The 26,039-nt window shown below is 42.2% G+C and overlaps 1 protein-coding gene across 1 annotated transcript; it reads left to right on the top strand.

The window, feature by feature from the left end:
* Positions 1–12,987: 12,987 nt before the first annotated feature.
* On the top strand, positions 12,988–24,582 carry LOC135486967 (uncharacterized). Its single transcript, XM_064770182.1, has 21 exons — positions 12,988–13,090; positions 13,423–13,493; positions 13,992–14,207; positions 14,849–14,982; positions 15,276–15,393; positions 15,870–16,021; positions 16,306–16,440; positions 16,892–17,000; positions 17,602–17,780; positions 18,098–18,196; positions 18,541–18,618; positions 18,847–18,970; positions 19,230–19,409; positions 19,969–20,184; positions 20,560–20,678; positions 21,126–21,192; positions 21,881–22,135; positions 22,603–22,857; positions 23,085–23,330; positions 23,629–23,715; positions 23,912–24,582. The coding sequence occupies exons 1-21, from the start codon at positions 13,068–13,070 to the stop codon at positions 24,070–24,072; spliced, it is 3,024 nt and encodes a 1,007-aa protein (XP_064626252.1). The 5' UTR covers positions 12,988–13,067; the 3' UTR covers positions 24,073–24,582.
* The last annotated feature ends 1,457 nt before the right edge of the window (positions 24,583–26,039 follow it).

The raw sequence follows: 26,039 nt of genomic DNA, 5'->3' as shown, positions 1-26,039 counted from the left end.
GATTGTCGTTCGCCTTCTTCTCTTCGGCAAGACATCCCAAACAATTTTGCCACCTCATCACGGTAAAATGACAAAGTAGTCCCGTAGATTATAAAATTAATACAATAATTCAGCGTACTAATTTGTACGACAATCCGTAGTAAATCGCCCATGAAAACGCCATACTCATCAGAAAAGTAGTCCCTGTTGAAGATAACGAATGTGAAGAGGGTCGGGTAGGGCATCAGAAGGATCACGTAGGTTGTGGAGACCAGCATAAGGGAGAGCAGGAGTTTTCCGTCGGTTGATGTCTTGTGCGTGTTGCGTCCCAAGTCTTGTCCCCGCGATCGAAAAATAGCCACCAGAATCAGAGCATTCGCGAGGAAAATGGCTGTGCAAGGAAGGTAGTTGTATAAGGCGGTATCAAGTTGGTATATAATTGTACCTAATGTCGGTTCCGTTGTATAAAAACAATATTTAGGATTCCCGTCGATTATTTCAAACAGGGCCAAGCGATGGACAGCAGCTAAAACTAATACGACACACAGAATGTACAAAATAATTTTGCGAAGTTTCGGAGTGATTGATGCGCGTTTCAGAGGGAACCAAACAACATATGCTCGTTCTATAGAAAAACACACAATTATCCATGCTGAAATACTCATGGTCGCTTGCTGGAGAAATGGGACTACTTTGCACGATAAAGTGCTGTGCCGATACAGATCGAAGAAAATCGCTCCATTTGAGATGTGTTTTAGACCATAGTTGGCCCACTCCATCCACCCACGACAGACGATGACTGCGGTATCGGAAAGTGCCAAGCTACTCAAGTATAAAATACAAGGGTCGGTTCGTTTTTTCTTAGTCCGAACGAATATAAGAAAAGATACCACATTCCCAAACATCCCTATCACAAGAACTACAAACTGAAGATAAAACTGGGTATAGCCGATTACCAGCTTCATGAGAGACTCAGTGACGGGCAGCTGTGGTGTAATCGACGTCATTGGGACTGTTACTATGGATATTGCTGGCATTTTAGTTTACCGGCCAAACCCTTTGCTCATTCAAAATGTTCTCTCTGTAGATGCAAAACTGATCAGATAATACCCTTTAACCGACGAACTAACTGAGTGACAACTGAAATGAAAGAGTCGAATTGTACCTCTTGTACGGGCTCAGAGGCAGAAATCGAATCCGGGACCAACGAAGGAAGACGAAGATAACTGTACTGAAGGGCCAGGTCAGGTAAAGCACCGCCAGGGATTGCTAGAGGCAAGGGCCAAAACACCAAAAGTGTCATAACAGTTTTGAATCCAGCAGTATATCTTTTCTCACAGTACATTTACTATATTAGCAGTGGAAGTGGTGACAGACTGGTGTATTCATGCATGCGCTTGAGGTTATTACATTTTTCAAATGAAACATTATTCAAAGACCTAAGCATCGTACAGGCACATCTATAGCTGGTTATAATCCAGTGATTTTGAAACTGTTTCTCCTTTCGAGCTCCACTCCGTATCGGTCGAATCTCCAACAATTCCACTTAGAACCAGCGTTGCTGTTGTTTAGAGAAAGCAACCCTTCCTTGCATCTCGTGCTATCCTTCGAAGAAACCGGGGCTAAATCCTATACACTGGTGGAGATGCCAGTGCTGGCGATGCACCCAAAGATAAGTGCGGACTCTAATCCTTAAGATATCAGCCGATCTCCGAGTAACTATGCCTACAGACGCACACTGAGCAATCCAATCCATCTAGCAACTGAATGCAACTCAACATATAGTTGCAGCCAACCAGGCAATCAATCGCCCAGTGTGCGGCGGACGTACGGGCTAACGCTGAGGGAATGGACAGTGGTTGTCATACCATTAAACTGGTTCACAGGTTTGGCCATTCGTCTCCAATTACAACCGTACATGGTCCATAGACGGGCCAGATGGGGTAGGGGGGTGCGAACAACCGCTCCTTACGGGAAAATCGTTGAAATCCGCGACAAGAAAATCCATTGAGCTTTTATGTATTTTTGAAATTGACAATCACGATCGGCCTTTAAATCTACCTAACTTCCCAATTTATGCTCGCGTAATCGGAAACGATCTGAACACATCTTTGCTAAGACAGATTTAGATTGAACAATACATGTACCCGACACCGACAGATGAATATAGTAAATACGGTATTAAAGTCAATGGATGTCATATATACCCGCATCTATCATCAGGTGCTCGGAAAAGACATCTTCTTTCATATCGTAAATTGAACCGTTGGTCTTATTTAAGAATCTCTCGTTATAGACTCAAAAGCTAAAACGGACGATCAGTCAAGTTTACCATTGATGCACATTGAACGTGACCAAAATAATTACAAATCATATATGAATTATCTTTCGACGCAGAAAATAAATGACAATTAAAAGTACATCCGCTTATTCATTTGTTCTTGATCTATTCCCGTCGCCTCGTCACACTCATCTGGCGCTTTTCGATCCCATACGCAATGTGCGTGGTCTTTCTATGACTGTAGGTGCCACAAAAGTTTCATACTGTTGATTTATAAAACACTCAAAAATATCCACCTCATATTTACCACATACTTTTATTTCACCAAATAAAATGCCGTGTGCATTACTCTATATACTGACCGTGTAAAAACGACAATATCAAAAGCGTTGTTTTTAATAAACTAGGCACATAAGTTACAATTATGTTAAAGTTTTCTCGATCTGTGTCTTAATGGCATGTCCTTTGCATATCATTTCAAAGTGACGATTAAGAATCGACGGACCTCTCAAGATAACTGAAACAGGCACACCTTTTTCGATGCCCAAGGGTCTCAGCTGAGATCGACGTATGCGCCGCTATTGAACGCTGCCGAACATGTCATTTTGCGCTTGGTTTGAAAGTTTTCGGTGTTAGAAGTCGCAAATGATATTAGATGGCTACCCCATTCACCATATTGAAAGAAGATGTCCGATATTTACCATCTGAACGAATGACACGTAAACTCAACTCACAAGTCAGGCGTGACACTGCGCATAAATAACAAGCTCATTAATACATAACCATATGGCATTTCTGAAATGTCCTCCTCTGTACATAAGGCTATGTGCACATCAGCATACGCCCCTTCGAAAGGGATATTCCAGTGAAATCGTGCTCGTGGGATGTCCTTTAAACACACACACTGGACTGGATAACACATCTACAAAGCCGTGTACACTACATGTATATACAATTTACCCATACGTCGTGCTAACTATTTGCTACAGTCAGCAGTGTTCAGTGACAGGCGGAAAACCTATCTGCATAAGAAGTATGGTCAAAAGTTTTTTCATGAACATTTCATAACAAGATCACGCCTGATTTTTCTCTCGTAATGGGTTCGACCGGCATGCATGGTAACGGATGGGTCATCCATCCGTGCCCATACCATTAAAAGATCAGCTGAAATGATATGGTCGATGGGCTCTGGTTGCATCGCCCGGTTTACATGTACTGAACATACCCCCCGAGACGAACCGTCAAAATCTTTAAATGCAAACTACACAATAATCTCCCATGCAATATAGAGCTATAGGCCGGTCATTTATTTAGGGAGACGCTGTTTGTATGGAATATATCAGACACCTTAGCCCTGCTCAATTCTCTTACAGTTTGATTCATAAATCAGTAACAAGTGTCCGTCTATGCTCAGGTGATGAGCATTTATAAACGACTGCGATGGTCGCCCTTGCATCCGATGAGGATCCTGAACCACTGCCTGGGGATTCAGGCCGACAAATCGCCTCGGTACAACCTGGCGAGTCAATAGATATATCGGGATGCGACCGAACAATCTGTGGGGTGCCAGGGGAAAGACGCATGTACGAGGCATCCGGGGACACATTCAGAGACAGCGCCCGCCGTATCCCATTTTTATTCGGAGGTACCGGTAGAAATAGCATATCCAGATTCGGGCTGCTTGGTGTCACGTTCAGTGATATGGCTTGTCGAGTCGGAAGTCCCGGTAGACCCAGTGACGCGGGTAGCGTTAGCCGGAGATTATGCGCAATCGAAGACTCATTTGGTGACGTAGGCGACCTACTGGGGGACGCAAAGGGTGACAAAGTTCCAAAGTGCCAGCTGTGAGATCGACCGTATCTCTTCTTCGAGGACCTGCGGGGCCTGTCTTTCTCAAATGGAATAAGATTCCTTTTCTTTCGCTCCTCCTCCATGAGTTTCAATTGCATAGCAACGTGCTTTACGAGGTGCTGCCGCGTATGGCGGCCAGGATCAAGTTTGAAATTGAAATAGTCCTCATAACTTTTCTCCTCTTCAACTTCTTCTCGTTCCCGCTTTAGATAGGTCACAATAGCAATGATGATACCTAAAGAGTAGAAAAGCAGTACAACCACAATATACCACACCGCTTCTTGGTCCGTGCCCTTGTGCTGCGCCACCACTCTGAATGTCTGAGTGGTTTTGTTGTATACGGTGTTCCGTCCTAACGTGATGACGACTGTGCCATTCTTACACGACAGATCTATTCCTCCGGACGACCGCGTCATTCTTTTCGGGACTGAGGTCGAGTCAGTTGAACTGGATTTTGAATCCTATCGGCCAGGCATCTGAAACGATATAAATGTGATAAAGATATGAATATTTTCCAAATATGCAAGAGCAGGAAGCACTAGGAGCCCTCTTTCGTCTTCTTGAAATATTCCTACTGAGGAATAAAACGTACGAGTTGCATCTATTTTATACTGACTTGCATGTTTACTATTAGTTGAGATTATCTGAAAATTTCAGCGTTGATTAAAATAGTAGTTAAAAACAACATAAAACACGTCTTGGCTGTAAACCATCTGACTCCTGTAGCCGTGCATTGGTGCACGGAACGTCTGCTCGATTGTGATAGCACATGTTGTATTGAGGCAACCTTCATAATCAAAGACAAAGTCCCTGAATACCTCCCCTTCAACATACATATATGCACGCGATGTCCGTCAGGAAGATAGCATGATATCTCGTGACCTGATGTCATCACGTTATCCCTCTGGAATGTGAATAAATGCAGAAATGAATACCAGTCAATATCATGAATCTTGCTTTAGCAATCCTATGCACAGCATATCCATCAATCAATTTACTACGTGAAACCGAAGAGCCCGTTACCATTATAAGTCCATCAACATACATCTCTCCTCCTAATCTGCACATTGTAATGAAATGAAAGCTTGACTAACAACATAATAAAGTGATAAATTTGTGTTTGGTTACATGGTAACATTACATGGCGTGCATTAGCTTTGTTCGAACCAATGTGATGGATGCGCAAGCTATTAAACACAAGCCACTGTTGTTGCTGGTGCAATCGATGTTCCGCTCTAGATTAGGTGCAGATACACGTAATAAATTGTATTGTTTTGTAAGAGACAGTGTTTATAAAAATCGCTGATTTTTTTCCGAAAAATCGGATATTAAAGGGAAGAGGGGTGAACTTGCTCTTCAAAATTTGAATCTTATTTGATGTACTTCTCCAAAAGTGAGATAATAACCTCAGTCTCTACTTTTTTTTGATCATATTCCTATTTGTGGTCACAGCATACAACGGCAATCCTGACAGATCCCAGATCTGGTTTAGGCCTATATCGACCACCCTGGAAGGTATTTCGTGGATGTTATCAAGATTTGCCCTCACCTTTTGATGAGAATGGGAACTTAGGCCTCGGTGCAAGCTGCCTTTGTTTAAACTTTAGACAATAGACCGTCTATATTGGGCTACGCCCGCATTCTTTAACGTAATGGACATTTTCTGAATGTTCACGATGTTTCTTTCTTGCACACCCTGTGCTTTATCAATATCAGTATGTTCTGACTGTATTTGATAGCACGCACGTGTCTGCTTTGGGAACTGCTAATCAAATTATGCCAATTCCATTAGTCTCTGATGTATCATTATTCATTTAGATTGGAGTATTCATGGTAATAACAAATGACTCCAAGGTGATAAGAATGAATCCCGTGGCAATATATGCCAATCATTTCTAATTCATGAATTGATAATTTCAACAGAGTCAATTAGGAATATCTGCTTGGTTTCCATTGATATATGTAACGCCATCCGTCGAAATCACCTTGCCGTTATAATGAGCGAGTCCATTTTTAACCACACCCCAAGCAGCATTAGGGTACGATCGGTCACGCGGCGTACCTCGTTATTTGATGCTTGTATGGGCGGGATTACACTGCGTTCGCGTTGTCACTTGCAACGTTCCCAAGAGAGCCAGTCACATTTAGTGCCATGTTATCAGGCCTAAGTCAATTATGGGTTGACCTTAAGCAACACCATTTTGGCGCTAGACTTTGAAGCCCGACAGCAATAAGAAATCCTTCAAAATTAAATGAAGGCCCATTTAAAACCTGGGAGACTGTTCTCTGGAAAACAAAGAACAGACGCCCGCCCTTAAAATTGGCATTTACTGCGTTTTGAAAGAGCATTATTTGCTGAAGGATTTCAAGTTCTAGCCAAAATGGCGGTGCCGAAGGTCGACCCTTCATGAACTTGCTCGAGACGTGCGACCTGGTGGATCCGACCTGGTGGATATATTTTTACAAAGGCAATATAATCCGTCCGTATTGTCCACGTCTTCAATTTTAACATCACAAAGGATCAGCACGTGGTAAATACCTGAGCCCGAAATTGGACCGATAACAAATGAACCCAATTGTAACATGCAGACCAGACCAAATCAAGTGGGTTACGCAAGACTTTTCTTTTATGTATAGAAGTAAGTACGCACATAACACGTAACATACACGTATAGGCCGCACACACCGATGAATGATGAGAAGCTAAGATTACTTCTCTTGATTGTAATCGAACAGACTTCCGCGTGACGCACTTCCATTCCCCTCCTTGACCACACCCTGTGGTAGGGAATAATTAACAAATGATTGAGAGCAGGTGACTTGACAATGCAACAGGAAGATGCTGGCATATAGCTGAGGTCGACAAGTACAACAGCGGAAAGACACCCGTCGCCGAGTCAAGAATGCCGGAACAAGAATGGCAATATCGTTCAACGAACTCGGGGAACCACCATGTCATGGAAAAGAGAAGGAAAACATGACAAGCTATTCGAAGAAGACGTATCGAGAGACAGGCTCTGTCATTTTTAATCTTCTCAATAAAGCAACTGGTAGCCACATTCTGTATTATAAAAAGATTTATGTTCTACGTGTACTTCTGACATTTTCTTCAACTATATCGCTCTTATCGATAGCAACAATGCTAGCCATCCACAACCTAACGGTACGCTTAAGATCGTATGAATAATGACAGTTGTCATGGGTAGGCCTGGTGGTTGTCACCGTGGTTACGTTACCCTGGCTTTCTCTTTATCATGCGGTTTCAAAGGTACGATATATGGAGGCGCATTGGAGAATGATCTTTTAAGATAGATCTGGGCTAGCCATAAAAAATAGCATGATAAAGAGCAGGTGTCATATCTTGCCTCTGGTCCAAGGTGCCATATAACATATGCCATTGGACATAATCTATGTGAATAACGTATGACTAGTACGAGTAGGCTTCTGTATTCCTACAGAATGCATTAACTCGAGATTATCAAAGCGAAGAGGCCACAAAAGCGCTCGTTCCACTGCTGAGTCGGGACGGAGTCGTCGTTTTCATGTTAATGCGAGACCCACAGAGAGGAAGAAACAAGCTTTTGATGCGTTAGACATGGGGTTATCAAGACCCAACAGCAACAACAAATTACTTGGCCATGTCGACTCACCAGTTATCACGGCTGAGGAGCAATACTTACATTTTGTGATACCCAAATAAGGTGCAGATTCTCCAAGGTGGTAGCAGATACTCCAGTCGCGAATCGTCACAACCTTCGTAACACTCGTGAGCCTCCGAAAATCGCTACGTGGTATGAAGCGTGAGGCTGCTAGCACTCAAGTCACCATGTAATAAACCGACTAGCCATAACCGAAGTAACAAAGAGCTAGGTTTGGTTGCTATGGCGGTCTGCAGACCCGGCATGGGACCCATATCAATAGTTTCCTGAGTTCTATGGTTTCATCGCAGTGGTAGTCTCAATGGTTTGGAATAAATCGTAGATTAATGGAATCATGGACTTCTATTATACATGTGTATAAACATGAAGATGTTGAAGGGGAATGAATTCATTTTTCTTCTTCTTCAGCGTTCGCTCTGAAGCTTGGAGGTGTTATTCTCAATGAGCACTCCTCCTGAAAGGCGGGATGAGCGTTGGGGAATGCCACTACTGCACTAGGGGTAGGCGATGATTAGGTTTACTTGCCCGTGGTGACATCTTCGGCTAGAGGTTGCGTCCATCGCAAGCTACTCACGTCTCTCACTCGCTCTTTTGCTTGCCATGCAAAGACACCAGTACAAGGACCCTCGGAGTTGCGTTCTATTCGAAGGACGAAACAATATTATAGGATTAAGTGTCTTGCTCAAGGACACGCAGACGGAGCAGTGGTGAGCCTTCCTAAAACCGAACCCTAGATCTCCTGATTGATATGAACCCAGTGCTCTATAACCACTGTGCCACTCGTCTCCACATGCTATGAATTGCGCTTGTACATAGTGAAGTATGGGCGTAAACGAGACTCGATAGTTGGGCGATATAAAGGCATGAACGCTTCATTGGAAGAAACCATCTAAGTGATATGCGCTTTATGCCACGTATAATAAATCGACCATCAGTCATCAATAGAACTTCATGTGTTTGATATTGACAGGACGGCACCAATCAGACTGGGTCCCAATGGACTTTTCTCCAACAGGGAGTAACAGACAGCTTGCCTATTTTTCCATGGGTGCGACCTGCATGAGTAAGAGAATGTAGGCAAGCCAATTTCATGGAATGCTTTTAAAAGATGAGGTTTGGGGACTTTGGGTCATTTCGATGACGCAGAATGACCTTTGTATTGTTTTTTCCCTTGAGCTTGTATCTTATGTCCTCATTTAGAAAAAGATCATTAATACATTTGACATCGATTCTAGCGTAGTTTTGAAATAAATCTCTTCGTGTTAGGCGTTAAATTTACAATACCTTGCTTTCTCGCTTCGCATTGAATTCAATAAGAAGTCTACATGGACTGATCCTCCCAAGGTAACTGTAACTGTTAGAAAGATTGCCAAACGATGGCAAATTTTCCTATCCCAAAGCACCCCTATTATTCAATTAACCTTTTTGCTCGCTGACAGATGAATCGACTCTTGGGAGTCTATTTGTAACGGGTAACGGCATTTGCTAATTAGCTGTACAGGGAATCATGGTTTGAATGAGATAAAGTGTGAATTATTCCTTTTGAAACCTGGCAAAGAGAACCAAATATCAAGTCTAAAAATATTCGTTTTTGAGGTGGTTTTTCAGCCAACACAAATGTATGCACCCCGTATTTCAAAACAGAATCATTCACCTCATCTTGTTGATCTACCAATTCAATTGTAAACATTTTTACGATGTTTTGTCTACGAGTTTCATAAGCCATGCGTTTAAAAAGTACCGACGGCGGGAGACAGACACTGAAGCGATGGAAACACGGCTTATGCGTCATTCAGGAGTAGAGAAAGGGTACATACAAAGAACATTTTTTCGTTTCCTCAACGCCGACACGAGTTGGAGGCATTTATGACTTAGCAGAGGCAATATCATCACGCTTTGTTTACCTGTTTCGTCTCGGATTGAGGTAGAGTAGCACAGCGTACCAACAAGTGTTACGTTACCAAATGGATGAACTCAATGAGAAGGTGCGTGTTGCTGCTGTGCGGAACTGGAAGAACAGTTACACGTAGTATATCTTGGAAACGACTAAACTGAAGTTGATTTCTCTTATAATGTACTTAAGGCTCTGCTGATAGTAGAAAGTACGAGACGATGTGTACGAAGTCAGATCGAGACGATTTCTACACCACCTCATAAGACAAGTCGGTGATTGCTACATGCGTTGGGCGTTCTTCTCCTCCTCTTCTTCAGCGTTCGCTCTGCGCTAGGAGGCATCATTCTCCAGGGAGGGAGTATTCCTTTTTAAGGCGGGAGACCGTTTTTGCGTGCCACGACTGTTTTAGGCGCCGATTGGGTTTGCTGGGTCTTTGCCCAGAGGTAGAGTCGTTTGCTTGCCCTGGTCCAGACTCAGATACAAGGAACCTCGGTTTTAAGTCTTATTCGAAGGACTGTGAAGAGCCAGAAATTTTAATTTAAGCCACCCCGGTACATCCCGAAAATACAATCCTGGGTTCTCCCGGGATCGAACCCGGCCCCCGTTGCGTGATAGCCCACCAGTGTAACCCACTCTAGGCAATGAGGATCTTCATACCATTGGACGTTGACCGGGGAAATAACTAGGTAACCAATCGTACGAATAAAGGAAATAACCTGCGTTCTCTTGAGACGGACAGTGCTAAAAGCAAAATGTGATTTGGAAATCAAGCAAAGACTAGCAGGTGGCTTCTGGTGAGATAATCTCGTTGGAACGATGCTTGGCAATTAGGTTAGCTGTTAATTGTTTGGCCACGGAAAGCAAGACAACTCACAACCAAAGCACCTATGACACGTCTATCGTCTTTGCACGGTCTACAAGAACCTTTTGCATTGTTCATAGACTTCTTACCTGAGACAAGGATTGCAAACACAAGTTGAGTACCGACATCGTGATCAGAAGAGCGACTGAGTTATATCGACCCGAACGACGTATCAGTTTACCATTAACAACACTTTATCGCAAGAAGCCAACATGTTATCAGGTAACGCCAAGACCGACAAGCAAAAAGTCAACAAAACAAAATGGTTTCGCATGTAACCACAGTCTGAGGCTGCGATTAAGTATAGAGTTACGTTTTCACATGAAGCGTGTCACTGTTCACTATTGATGCGTAGTGGCATTAAGAACGAACGAGCAGGCTACATACGATTCACGATGTCACTCTTCACACTCACGCCGTGTTTTCAAGCCAAAGTCAGTTAACTAGTGACAAGTGAAACATGACAAGTGACAACGTGAATCCTCCATAACACAATTAAACTAATACCGGTACAATCAATGGTGCAAGGAGCTCCCGTGGAGTAGGTATGGTATTTTCCTACTTCACTTACCTTGGTTAGTTCCTACAATTGGCTTGTAATTCACACTGCGGCATGCAATAGAGCTCCTACCTAACTTCTTTTGCTAAATGCATAGAATACACGCAGATCTGCTATGTTTACTGCCAATTTGATCCCTAATGGTTAAACAGCATCGTCTGCTTTCCAACCCAAAGCAAAACAATTCGTTTTCCGGTAGTGGATGGGCAATAGGATCAATAAGTATGAAACTGATGATGAACCACGCATACCTTGGAGTCGCATGGCGGCAAGACGTTCAATCAATCGAACGACTAAGCGTTTAAGAAAACGTTTTAAACCCTCTAATAAAAACTAAAGACTATTGAAATATGACAGAGTTTTTAAGACAGGTCGATGGCTTTTAGACAGAGTCAAAAACGCATGCGCTGTTACCCCCAAGGTGCTGTTCAAATCTACACATTTGGCAGTTGGTTGGGCCTGCGTATCATCCCGGCGCCGCCTCTGCTACTACTCGCGATTTCACGAAAAAAAGGCAGTGCATACAAGCAAAAAAGCCTTAATGGCTTGGACAGGCTTTCACTACTTTGGATCAAATAATTTGTTCCTGATGATGCTGCAGAGGTCATGCTTTCTCTGATTTCAGATACTTCAGATTTAGAAGTTTCAGATGAAATACAACACTATTGCGTATTGCAGTATATTCTATGTGAAACCACCAAATTTCACTCCGGTGCCATTTCCTCGTGCAATAAACTTTTGACTGTATTACCTTGTGAAAACGGATCGCCGTCATGGATATCCTATTGAGAAAGGATGGCTCTTCGTGTCAAATTATGGAGCCAGAGAGCTCTTAGGAAAAGGTATACCACCCACCCACATCAACGAGATGGTAGTACCTGCAATTTACGTATGATTGATAGAAATATAATTCCTATCAGTCATGACCCGGAGTAAAAAAAACATAATTGTTGATATTGCTACCTACCGAAAGAATTAAGCGAGGAATTCCGCTTGTAAACATACCGTTATAAAACTAAAGCCCGGTCTATACATTTACTAGCAAACATGACCCAACAATGGTTGGCCAACATCGTGTTGGGCCTTGTTTGCAGAGGCATAACAAAATGATTGTAGGAATGGATATAACTTTAATAGCCCAACATTCGACAAAAGAAACTATGATAGAAATTATACATTCATGAGCCGACAGAGTCCAACCTCCGAAATATACGGCAAAACAGAAATCTTACCTTACGTGTGGACACACATCCTATAGTGTCAGCAGTTCAATATTCGATATTCCTTAGAATTAAGTAAGAAACAACAAATCCACAATGTCACAAAGCAAACAAAACAAACAAAGCTTGAAGTTGAGTAGCGATAAGACAAAACTGTGGATTAACCGAGTCAAAGCTTCTTTCAAATCAAATTTCCTTGAAGGAAATCCAGCGTGACTATAGCAGTTTATTTTGCTACAGGTGTAAGCTATAGGAAGGCTATCACTTGAGACATTGGCTTCATTTGACTGGTATATTTGCTCGAGAACGTACCATGATTGAAAACTCTAAAAGAATTGTCTCTATTTTATAATCTCCGTTGTTCACAAAATGTCCGTGAGAATTTGGTACAGTCAGCGAATCGCCTACCATGGCACTATATTCGGCAAAAACCAAGGATCACAATTAAGTGTCACAACTAAGTGTCACTTTGCAGATTATCAAATTTCGTTACAGTTGCAAAGACTTATAAGAGAGTTTACCAATCAAATTTAAAGACAAGATTAATCTTATCATATGACCCACAATGCCCTGTCCCAGTATCAACACCGTTTGATGAACTGTCCTTAATGCATGATCTCACACTTGAATTCTATTGATTTTAAACCATGGCCTATAAAAATCACCCACATTTTGGCAAACGAGCTACGTTTGGCATTCCAAATACACGTACGAGCAAACGTCCATCCATTGGTGAAACAATACCAAGGACGCAAAACTGGGATGGCGGTTCTCGGCTTAGCAAGGTAGGATATTCGAGTTCGGACCGGAACAATGACATCTTGACCTTAGACTCCCAACGTATTTGAACTCGATTTTGAATTTGCTTTGTTTCCTAGTGCAAATTGATATCAAAGACAATAACGCTTTTGCACCTATCTAGAAATAAACTTCACTGCATTTGGTAAGTGCAGAACTTCAAAGACCCGGAGAGTGAAAACTGCCTCTTTGAGCTATCAAGTCAAACCTCAAGCGATGTTATTATAACGCCATTCGTTCTCAACAGTGTAGGAGATACATTGTGTTGTAACCATTTTTCCTAAAATGAGTAATTTACATTATAAATGCCTTCTTTCAGACTCATTCCAATTTATATGGTCTCATATCTTGTCGCGGGAGAATACTGCTCGACTCTTACAGACGATGGCTGTGAGTTGTCTTTTTTTTCAAATTAGGCACTCATGACCCCTCGACCCACAATGCAATTTAGCTGGCATACTTATTTGCATATTGACGTCATTGGTTGTTTTCGCAATGGGCCCATACTTCGTAAGACGTAGTGCTTAATGTGAGCGCCTTTATAAAGGCAGACGATGAATATAATGGATGAAGAAAACGATGTGAATCGGTCTTAACAGGCATGGAACAATTCAAAGGGAGCTGGGTGGATCGGATTGGGTTAACGAAGTCGACAGTAGGTGTACATTTACACGTATGTACGTATCTACATTATCGAAGTACATGGCTCTGTCACACTCGCACGAGAAAGACTTATCACAATGTCTACCCAGACCCAGCTCAACTCAACTAAACAAATGAACCAGCTGTAGCTCGTGCCTTTGCCCTCCATTTAATTGATAGCCTCTTAAGCTTTCGGAGGCATAGCCGTACCCCGCCTAAGATACTTGCCTATTATTGCGTTTTCAGCGCACCCCTTCCCACCGATCTCCGACTATCAGAGTTTCCAAACCAACATGGAAATCAACCTCAAAGAAGAGGACAAAACGATAGAGGTTGAAGCTTATTTCAATGGGAATATGCAGCAAGAAATGATAAGCTACTTCGCTCCGACTAAGACAGGTTGGGGAGTGGGGGTCCAGGCGATCTTCAACTACAAGGAGAAGCAGATCTATGTCATCAAAGGTGAGGTTACTTTCCTTGGAGGACAAACCAGTTGCTGCCCATTATGTGCACGCGACTGTCAAAAAACCGACGAGGATGACATAATTTTCTTGACATCAGCTTTTTTCAACAACATATATATTCACTCGGTTAAAGATAATACACGGCATGGTTAACATTTATTTTGCATGAACATGACACATCCTAAAAATATCCTTTGTCAGAAATTCAGACTAGAAATCACGGAGCAAAAATGGGAAGAAATCGGGAAGAAATTAAACTTGCAACCAGTGACCCGGTACACCTATAATAGACACGAAGAGAGAGAGACGGCAAGAGTGCCTGAACAAAACAAATTGGCCAGTGTAATATACAAAAAAGTATATAATTGCAATATCGGTTTCACTAGAAGTTGGATAATATAAGGCGTTATTGTTATAAGAATTGAATTGGGGTCTTGGGCAGACATACCAGGCCACATGAGGTCAAAAAGAAGATGTAACATATTGAATAACCAAAAGGCCTAGGCTCAGCTCCAAGCAAACTACTGTGCGTATCAAAGAAGGATTGTAAATTCAACAACACTTCGTAAGTCATATAATTTTCATAACTTATTAAAATATTGACTTTAAGACCTCAATTGATATCTAATCTCTTTTCAGGTGGTTGGGACTGTGACACTTTCAACATTACGGATAATGACATGAAATTCATATATACAGACATACCCATGGATGGTATTGGGTACCTGACTTCGGTAGCTGGGGGTCTTAAATTCGGGCGCGGCTTCAGTAGGGTAAGAATTTATAGCAAACTATTTGAATAAAAACGAAATAACTTAAGTCAAACGCCATTCGTGTACATTTCTCACCTGTAATAATCACTGCCGCTGAAGTAATGGCATCAGGAGTCCATGTTCTCTCTAAGTGTCCCGTTTTTCCTTCCATAGAAGATCATGTGCGTGAGTATAGGCAGTGTTTCGATGTCACGCTGACTAATATCTAGTAACTTCAGTACCTGACAATCTAATTTTGAGCTAGGCCAGGCTCTCAACAGTATTATCATATGTGTGATATCATATCTAAACAGGCTTACATCAACCACACCTCACCAGTTTATATCCGAGGTATCCACGCCGAACAATGGAGAAGCTGCGTCTACTCTCCAGAACACAACTCCAACTTTACGGTTGATTACTACTTCTCAGGTGAGATAACACGTTCCCTAATCGATTGACCGGACTAGAGTGGGGAATAAATTTCCGATAACAATAGACGCGCCCGAATCTTTGACGTAACGACCTTTGGAGCGATGTATTACGCTCCTTAGACGACACCCCTCAATTTTGCCAGTCACAAAGGATCGGGCGAGTCCATTGTTACCGAGAGTTTATTCCCGACTCCAGTACTGCCAGTCGATTGGGCACGATGCACTTTCATCACATTCTTTCCGTGAGTGAAATCAGTGGAACAAAATATGAATTGAAGATACAGTGGAACCCCAGTAACACGACCACACCACCACTCGATCAAGTGAAACAAACATTTGGACTTAGAAAATTTTTCATCCTTGAGGGAAATTGACAAAGCCAAATTTTTGGGGGGCTGATGATGTTTCTTCATTTTGAGTAGAAAAAAAACAAGTTAAAAAATATTTGGACTTAACTGTAACGGGATTTTTCAGCCAACTGGACCCATCCGGTGACGAAAGGCCCCGTCTTGTTGCGAATTGTCGCAAAGGGGCTACGGGACGTGGGTAACGCGACGAAGTCTTTTGAGACCTATTACGATTTCATGTCGTTCAGGCCATTGGTTTTGAGTCAGAAGGTCTTCCAAGTAAGTTGGGCACAATATTTATATCCCCATTAGACATTTTGAAGACCCTGACTGGGATTCGAACCACAGATCTGTGGCTCTAACCTCAGTTAAGGCAAATTGCTTTTCTGTGCTTGTTTTCATGTTTTCTTTATATGAGCCAGCATTAGCAATATGCATTTACTAACATTATGTTGAATGACATCGAACGATATGCTATCAATATTGAGGCTTCACTTGAATATTCATAAACTGATCGGTGAACCTAGAGTAGATGTATTTACACTCTTCTGACGTTTTTGTAGATCCCCGACAATGTATACTGTAAAGGAGAAATAAACACGAAGAAGATCCCTCACCTCCCGGAACAATTCTCCTATCGAATGGAGATCACTCTCATCTCGTTGGATTTTCCAATCAAAGTTGTCGAGTACAAAGACGTTAGTATTTTAGTGGTCTCTGAGGGCGACACGGGCCAGGATGACGGATATCGGATTGCCAAAAAACGCATCGTATTTTTAACTTTATTTGAATTAAATGCTTTAATGCTTAGCTGCGAGGGGGATTCGAAACCACCTCTTGATCGAGAGGCATGTCCTCTTACTACCGCGCTACTCGGTGTGTTTCTATAACTGGGATGAAAACATGAATTAGGTCATACCACTAGCCTTTTCACGTTTATGGCTTAACACATAACGTAATTTTTTGAATATGGGGTTTTTAGCGTTAGCCAAGACAAAGAAGGAACCCAAGAGCCCTTCCAGTAAACAAATAAAGGAAAACAAAGATGCTTTCATATCCCTGGTGAATGTTGGTTGAAAAGTCTTAAATGGCTTTTAAAATGCTCAAAACTTTGTTCTTATTTTTAAGAGTGTATTTTTCTCTTCTCAGGCCTGGTACGACTACAGCAAGCAGTTGATCAGGCTTGATTATCGGACGTATGAGAAAGGAGTGACGGAGAACAACAATCCCATTACCGAGATCCATGACTTTAACACGGGTATGTGACAGGAAACCTTGTGAACAAATATAAAGTACAACCACAACAGCTGCTGTGTCGATCCGGCTGAAAACTGATGGATGATATCGTGCACAATATCTGTTAAAAAGTGAGACAGCACTCTCATTACGGTTTTTGCCCAACTCGGTTTAGGCCTATTGACAACCCATGCGAGCTGTTTCGTGGAGGTCGATGTTATCATAGATTGGCCCTGATAACCCTTCTCGATAAGGAAGTAGAACAATGGGAATTGAGACTTAGGTGCGAGTGGCGGGATTGGCTTTAAGATAGTAGACCCTGTTGGCCAGGCCGGATTTCTTTCAAATGTTGCTCGTATATACATGTACATACGACAGAAAGATTAACATCCGCACGGATCTGAATGCCCAGAATTCAACCTTGGTCTCAGGTTTCCTTCTCCTGCTGCATGCCGTTCAAATGGCTTATCTTGTTTAATACTGGGAGTGACGGTGTCCAAGTCGACGGTTAGCTACAATTTCCTTTTGAAAATGATTGTTAGTGTGCGATGAAAGTACATGTACAAAGAAGGTACACTTTGAGATACGCTATTTGCCTCAATGCTTATAGTTCTCCCGCACAGGTGTGAGTTACTCCATCGATAAAGTCCAAGATAAGTGTACCATCAGCAGTATCAGCAGTTCATCCGCGGACAACACTTTCGACCCCAGCCAAGTCGATGCAGATAACGCCCTCGTCATAACAATGAAGGACCCCATGCAGCTTTTCTATTTGACACTGGACTACAATTACATTGGGAAGGTGAGCCTAGAGAGTAGTGACTTGGTCCCAAACTCACAGAAGAAGGCCTCGAAAATCAGTATCATCTGTACATGGAAACTAAGATCATGACGTAAAGTAAATAGTATTAGGAGCAGGAGAGGACCTCGTACCTACTGACTAGTGAGACCTCAGTAACTTGGAGAATACCACGAAACAGATAATCGCTTTCAGTGATTCGTCATCAAACTAAGCCTACTTGTGAGTACAGGGAGTCGTCGTGATTGTGATTTGATTCATTGCGAGGCACCATACGCGAGTTTAAAGTATATCAATAATATGTCCTCTTTCATTTACAGAGTGTTCTACGTGGGATAATATGTCACGTGTTCATCGCTGAATTTGAATATAAACCCGCAGGAAACGGCTCGAGCAGATTTGAATACTATTTTTCATCTGTAAGTTGAAGCCTTAGAATTGGGCTACTGACTAAAAATTGCCTAAAACAAACTCAGCTACTATGTATTCAAGGCAGTAACAAGAATTAAGAATCAGGGAAAGTTCCTCCATTCACATCCATTTGTAGGCACCGTAACCAGGGGAATGTGTGCAAGTGACATCCCCTTTGGAGAAAACAGAAGCCTTGCTAAAGAAATCTTTCAAATGTTTAAAAACGTCAACTCAACCCCCTCCCCTCCATTCAAAAATAAGGGTATCCTTAAGTCATCGTATCAAATGAGCAAATGAGCAAAGTATCAAACGATGATAAATCATGCTCGCCTTCAAATTATCTTTTTTTCAGAGCAACTGGTTTATGAATAATAACGTGGGAGCGAAGCCAAGTAAAGAAGTCCCCGTCTTGTTGAAAATAACAAATGAGGTAGGAGTCGTATAGCTTGTGTGTGCGCGCGTGCGTCTGTGCTGTGTGCTGGGTTAGGAAACGGTTGTGGAAGCCATTGGTTATGTTGCTATGTTGTTGGTGTTGCTTTCTGATTTTATAAGCCACACTGGCCGCGTGCGAACAAAGTGAAACTCGATCACTTATCCTTTGGCAAAAACCACAAACAAACTTTTGAGAAATGAGTTTTTAAAGTTTTGCTTTTTTCAGAATGGCTTCGCGGCAGAGTATCATTTCTACGACTTCAGCACAAATGACGTCATGATCGGCGTGTTCGAGGTCGCAAGCTGCTACTCCGTAAACGAAAAGAAACACGTTTCTGTGGAATTTCCCGGTAGGTAGCTTGAACGTTATGGTTTACACAAACAACTCGATTGTAGTGCAGCACTGGTTTATATGTAAAATGCATCTTGGGTTCGTTTTGGCCTCAGCGGCGAGTCCTGATTCATTTCTGAAGTACATCAGTATGAAATGTCTAAGTCCATTAAGAATCGAAATCAAGAATGCCTAAAATTCGTCGTTTCTCATGAAAATGGGTCAAATTCTAATCCGAAAGTTAGAAATTCTAATCTATAGGTTTTTGTGTGTTTCAGGGCCGTACATTGGCACTGTAGAAGACAACCTTCCAGCGTTCATGGATTTAGTCCGCCAGGCTGTGGCGATGTCATCTGTGGTTAGCCCACTCAGGATACAAAACATGGATGTCGACTACTTTTTGGATACTAATTCCATCTATGCCAGTTTTACTCTCTTAGGCAAGGCACCGAGAGAAGGTTGGTCGTGTTTTTGTTTTAATAAGAGGCCAAGAAATTGCCAGAGCCCTGGACCCGGTTGTTCACAACAGGGTTTTACACTAGCTTTGAGTCAAACTTGTAACTTGGCGTTATCTCCTATATCAAGACTAACACTAAGTCAAACCTAACACCAACAGTGAACAACCGGGTACATAAGCTAGGTAGAACACCGACCATGCTGACAATCATGGTATAGGGCTATGGTAATGAACTGCTCGTCTGAACTATAAACTGTTGTAGCATAAAACCCTGCTCTGATTTTCCAGTTGAACATCGTTTTTACAGATGATTGCCTGCCTCCCTAGGAGATGAGACATTGAGTTAAGCACTTTTACCACAGGTGACTCTTATGATAAAGAGCTGATTTAGGCGAAAATATCAATTTGGGAAAAAAGGACTCAGGCAATTATTTTATGAGGGTGACGATAGAAGAAAATAACATATTGTTGCGATGCTTTTGCTGGTATTATTGCCATCAAAAACTGTAAAATTCCGAATCAAAGTCATATAAATACACCATCTTCCAACGTTTTTCCAGCGCAGTTCAGCAAAGGCGTGGCAAAGCAGAACGTAAACAAAGTGGACTCCGTGCATCCTCAAGTTTACAATGTTGACGACTGCATGGAGTATTGCCTCGAAGCATCAGATATCGTCTGTAATGGTTTCGACTTTTGTGATGATACGTGCTTGCTGTTTCAAAAACATGGAGGAACGAGAGATTTGATGGATAGTACACAGTGTAAACATTATTCACGTAAGTGCTAAGAGACTGGTAGACTGAAAAGAGGTTCTTCACGTGACGTCACGACTAAGAGACTGGTAGACTGAAAAGAGGTTCTTCACGTGACGTCACGACTAAGAGACTGGTAGACTGAAAAGAGGTTCTTCACGTGACGTCACGACTAAGAGACTGGTAGACTGAAAAGAGGTTCTTCACGTGACGTCACGACTAAGAGACTGGTAGACTGAAAAGAGGTTCTTCACGTGACGTCACGGCCCTAATGTTTCGCCCTCCACACTATAGCTACATTTATGTTAATATTTATTCTTCGATATCTTCTAAAACTGCCTATTTCAAAATTTTAAAGAAATGAACATAAAGGTATCATTTGATGGTTTTACTCTTTAGGCATTGTAAACGGTAGCCCTGTTCAAGAGCAGACTCTCATTGGGGCATGGCAGGAACTTCGGAGCAGTGTTTACGAAGGATCAATGAAGGTTCTACTCATGCATAGTGATGGACAAGGTGTAAGTAAAGTAATGAATCTTTGACTAGTGTTATTTTTTCTTAGTTCAAAATGTTATGTGGTACTGGGTCTTTCATTTATTTTAGAAACTGAGAATTCAAGCTTAGACTACTTTATCTAGATCTTTGAATTGCTTAGAATATGCATTGCATCATTTTAGTCTGACATCTGACACGATATACTAGTACAGCGATACTGTATGTTATTATTGAGCACCAACATTTCTTTAGTTATACACAGCGGGTGATATGGTATTGAATAAGGACAAATAGCAACGCTTTTACTTCAGTTTTGTACAGAAGGACTTGTGGAATGTAACTTACATTCAGGTCTTCAGTAAAAGCATGTACTAGTATTCATCTTTATAAGTATCATCCATTGGCTGATATTAAAGACATTTTGATGCCAGTGAAACGGGGTTTTTTTTACTGACGAACCTTTTTTTCAGTACAGTACATTTATCGCGAAGTCAATAAAGGACAACACCGTCACAGACAAAGATGGATTCGAATCAGGTAAAAGCGCAAAAACTTATCAAACATCTCTCCCCGACACCTTATCATAAATGCCTTAGCAGTGAACGATGCCTGACACGTGATGTATTATATCAGAAATCTGTTCGTCAACAACGAATATGAATGAAGCGTACATGTATGACTAATTTCGCTTCGGAGTTTTGCTGTCAGTCGCATTGAATATAGCACATGCATGCGGTGAATGGCTTCGTTTCGGTTGTGCACTAGCATGACGGTTGATAATGGCAATATTCAGTTGACGATCCTAATGATGAGTCAAAAACTCTCCGAGTGTACTGATCCAGCTTTACTCGGAATAGTATACTTGATACGTTAGCTTCAACTGGTATATTATAATAATACCTGAAGTGTCATCCTTAAATCAGCTAAAAACGTTCTGTATAACCATAGATATGTGACTCGCTCTACCAAAACTAGGCGCTTGTCGCATCTGAACTTGACAGGTTGATACGGACTTGTTGTTCATTTCCCTATTGTAGACCTTTTGTGAAATCTATTACAAACTGATTTGGTCACATTTCACAAAAGGTCTACAATAGGGAAATGAACAACAAGTCCGTATCAACCTGTCAAGTTCAGATGCGACAAGCGCCTAGTTTTGGTAGAGCGGGTCACATATTATGACAACAACCCATATAAATCATTTTAATGCTTTATTATTATCCAGATGACGCGATGTCGCGTTTCGAACGGTCGGATAAGAACACGAAATTGCTCCCAAGCGATGCCAAGGCGTTTGCAATCAAGACCTCGTTGGACGAGTGTGCCGAGCTGTGCATCCTCGAGAAGACTTTCCAATGTGCCTCATTCAGTTATTGCCACTTTGCGGCAGACGTAGTGGACAAATGCCTCGTATCGTCTGCCCATCCTGATGTTGACAAAACTGTTGTTACTGATGCTACCGGCTGTGATATTTACGCAAGTGAGTACTAGCATCGCAGAGTTCATGACTTAGTTACATTCAAAAAAAATTAACTCCATTCGTCGTTTTCACTTCCATTACAACTGGGCGCCATATTGACTGTGGTAGAAATAGATGTACATGGAATACATGTACAGAGATGTACATGGAAATGATGTACACAGATGTACATGGAAATGTACACATACAGCTCTACCCACGTTCACCCTCTGTCAACAAATATGGCGACTAGCCCTGAAAAACGATCAAACTCAACATCTCATGTATTCACACTGCTTCATTTGTTACTGATCATCATCACCATCAGCATCATCATTGCCATTTTTATCAACATCATTATCATTATCATCAACATTATCATCGCCCTCGTCATCTTAGCCCTCGCCATCATCAGCCTCTTCTTCACGATCTCCGTGTGCGCGATTCGTCAAAAATGTTAGATCCCATCCCAATTTATCTCTTCTCAGGACACTACGTAGAAGACTTCAACAGGTACGCTGGTTTCACCGGCCTGACCATAGACAAGACCTACTCCTCATGCAAGACCAGCGTGAAGGACTGTGCCTTGGAATGTTCAAAGTCGGACAAGATCGACTGCAGATCGTTCTACTACTGCCTGACCAACGACCTAGAGGCACCCACTTGTTTTATCAGTGATAGCAGAAAACCGGGAACGACTGACCCAGGCTACGGGCAAAGTCATGATTGTCAATTCTTTTCGAGTAAGTAAATTCTGAGCAACATTAGAGACATACTGTTCGTAACTGCTCTTTTGTATTGCATAGATTTAACATTTGTCAAATTAAGGGGGCTTCGCAATTCCTGTGATCTACGAGTAGGAATTGCATTAGGTAACCTATTCTTGACAACAGTCTATCCACATGGAGTCCGGCAGGTAGTTCTCTTGCCTGAAATATACAGTTGGTCTATTTTGATCATCTCATTTCAGAGAAATATTTCGATGACTTTATCCAAGTAGGAAAAAATCGTATTACGTCACTTACCGACGGCATGCTTTTTGGTGACATCAGCGTTGAAGGATGTATAGAGCGCTGCGTCGAGGCATTTGGGGATGATAGATGCACGGACCTGGAGTACTGTCCAAATGAACAACCTCCAAAATGCTTCCTTCCTGTGCCAGGATACACGTACCAGGGGAAGGCTACTTTAACCGGAGACTGTCAACATTATACAAGTAAGTAAACTGCAGCCTTGCAAAATCTATCATGCAACATTAACTCTCTTGAGTTCAAGCATGTATTCTAGTATTCTTCTTTGACTGGTCATAGTGCGAGTCAATAATGTGAGTGCCGAGTGGTGAATGGACTGTCCAAGACTAGTCCGACACGCAGGATCCCCTTCTCAGGTGTGGCCTTGGCCACGATGAGAGTACAGCAGCACGACCCTCAAAAATCTACAATTCAAATTTCAAACCAGGAGCGAAAGGCGTTGGCCTTATGTGTTGTGTTCTTTCATCTTTTCTTCCTTTACAGAGAGGTTGTCAACCAATGATTCCACTTCTACAGCAACTTATGATAGACAGACAAATGAGAAAAGCTCAAGTGGACAATTCAATTCAGGTAGGGCTTTTCGGGTAAAGTAGAAAACTAAGATACTTAGTTAGGGTGTTAAAGAAATACCCCAGCCTAGGATAGTCTTGCGTTGTGCAACACCATTATCTTTCGGTAAATGTGATCTGGTCACATTCCTGAGTTCAACTAAGTACCTTTTGCCATGCAGAACGATGTGAAAACACTTTACACGCTTTTATTGCAGCTCAAATGGCATCTCTGGGCATCGGCATGGTGATTCTTGGAGCCATATTCGGAGCGGTCGTGTTCTGGGCCATCAGCCGGGCGAGAATATCCATGAAGGGGAATGCAGAGGAAACAGCAAATCTCCCTCATTCGAGGCTTGAGATGTCCTCAAGCACATAGACTGACGTGTACATGTATATCGCAATTTATAACCTGAGAGGATTTGTAACACATGAACAAGTAAACTGTTTTTCAGATAGATCTGGCCAAAGGTAACTGACCCATGCACTAAACTGTGAAGATGTGATCACAAATAGTAATGCTACACAGCCCTGGCAGATGGTGTCACAGTTGACCGGCTTAAGTTGCACCGTGAAAGAGCTTTGTTTAGGCTTACCCTAAGGACAATTCAGTCTTGTGCAACACCATTATCTTTTGGTAAATGTGATCTGGTCACATTCCTGAGTTCAGCATGTACAGTACATGCACCTTTGGCCAGAACGATATGAAAAACACTATATAATCAGAGGATTGGAACAAAAACGGGTTGAGAAATTGAGGAGATAGTGAGTCTTCAGTGTCCATGCTGTCCAACTAAAACTAAATAAAAGTTATTGGACAGATTGTGTTACAATATTTGAACAATTTATTCTGTGCTTGGGTACTGCAGAATATACTGTGATTGATTTAGCAGTGTCTGATGATTGACTCTTTGAATGTTGCGGTTTAGAAGATTTTTATGAAAGCTGCTTCATGGGGGTCGATGTTATCAAGATTTCCCCCCCCCCGATTGCCCTTTGATAAGACTGCAGAACATATTGGAATGTAGGCCTATGATGAGCGGGCTTTGTTTAAAGAAAGTAGACTGTCTAGTGGGTTGGACCTGACTTATTTCAACTTCTAGGTAAGGAGCAAAATAACGCAATAATCACCAAATTTCACCAATTTTAGCAAATTGTCTCCCCTTTCCGAGGACTTTCCTTTCTTGGGATATCTCATAAAGACAGTATTTTGACAATTTCTCATTGCATGAAACCCACCTGAGAGGCACTTGAAAACAAGATTCAGGAAGAATCTCAAAGGTGATATGAACGAAGACTTTTGAATGCTTTTCCTTCAGTTTTCTACCGGAAGGCCTATGCGTTATTGCACATGAGGTTTTCAGTAAAGGCATCTATTTCTTCATATCACCAATTTGCTCTTCGTGGTATCAAAGCGGTGACTGAAAGGACTCATAGAGCAAACCAGATAGCATGTTGTCGAATCCACGATGACCTAGGCTTGTGACCTTGACAGGCCGTATCCAGTACAAGTTAGTTTGGGACCACAACGCCGCGACAACTGATGCAGACTGATATGACTGATCTCTCAAAGGCATTGGCAATCAATCAATCAATAGCAGATCTATGTAGTGCCTGAACTTGGTAAAACAACTTCGATCGACTCTCAGTCTGAAAATATGAGTTTAAGCCTTGGCCCCTAACGACGCAACCAAATCCATCCGCTCTGCGATTGGTGCAGGGAGTTGATTTCATGACTTGGCCCTAAATAGCGCGACAGACTCCGCTCTGCGATTGGTGCAGGGTGTTGATTTCATGACTTGGCCCTAAATAGCGCGACAGACTCCGCTCTGCGATTGGTGCAGGAAGTTGATTGCATGCCTTGGCCCTAAACAGTGCGAAAGACTCCGCCCTGCGGTTGGATGCAGGGGATTGGAGCACTGCAGAATGCCTGGAAATCCAATGTCTTGCATGCATGCATGCATGCATTTGAGGCGCGGAACAATCACCGTACGGCTCCAGGGATACCCCTTCTGTAGCTTGATCATATCACTCGGGTAAAGTTTTTTTCAGATAGATCTGGCATCAAACAGCCCTGGGCAGCCGTCAGCATAGTTAACCGGCTTTAGTTGACACTGTAGAGGGCAGAGGTTCGGCCTTCCCCAAGAATGATTATGTGTTGGACAACACCACTATCGTTTGGTAAATGTGATCTAACACCACTATCGTTTGGTAAATGTGATCTTGTCATATTCCTGAGATCAACTGAGTACCTTTGGCCAGAACGATATGAAAAACACTATAAAGCAGGCGAAAGTACACTGAGTGTCTTGTATATGAGAGTGGGAGTATCTTGAACTTGACTGG

The sequence above is a fragment of the Lineus longissimus genome, chromosome 4 (genome assembly GCF_910592395.1).
Source record: "Lineus longissimus chromosome 4, tnLinLong1.2, whole genome shotgun sequence".
Taxonomy (NCBI): Eukaryota; Metazoa; Nemertea; class Pilidiophora; order Heteronemertea; family Lineidae; genus Lineus; species Lineus longissimus.
The sequence above is the reverse complement of the archived record's forward strand: the minus strand, read 5'-3'. Positions and strand labels throughout refer to the sequence as shown.

Excerpts from the sequence above, each read along its gene's own strand:
- LOC135486967 (XM_064770182.1), top strand. The coding sequence starts at position 13,068 with ATGGCGGTTCTCGGCTTAGCAAG. Across the intron at positions 15,394-15,869 it reads GGTTGATTACTACTTCTCAG|CCAACTGGACCCATCCGGTG; the intron begins GTGAGATAACAC and ends GGGATTTTTCAG. Across the intron at positions 17,781-18,097 it reads ACTACAATTACATTGGGAAG|AGTGTTCTACGTGGGATAAT; the intron begins GTGAGCCTAGAG and ends TTTCATTTACAG.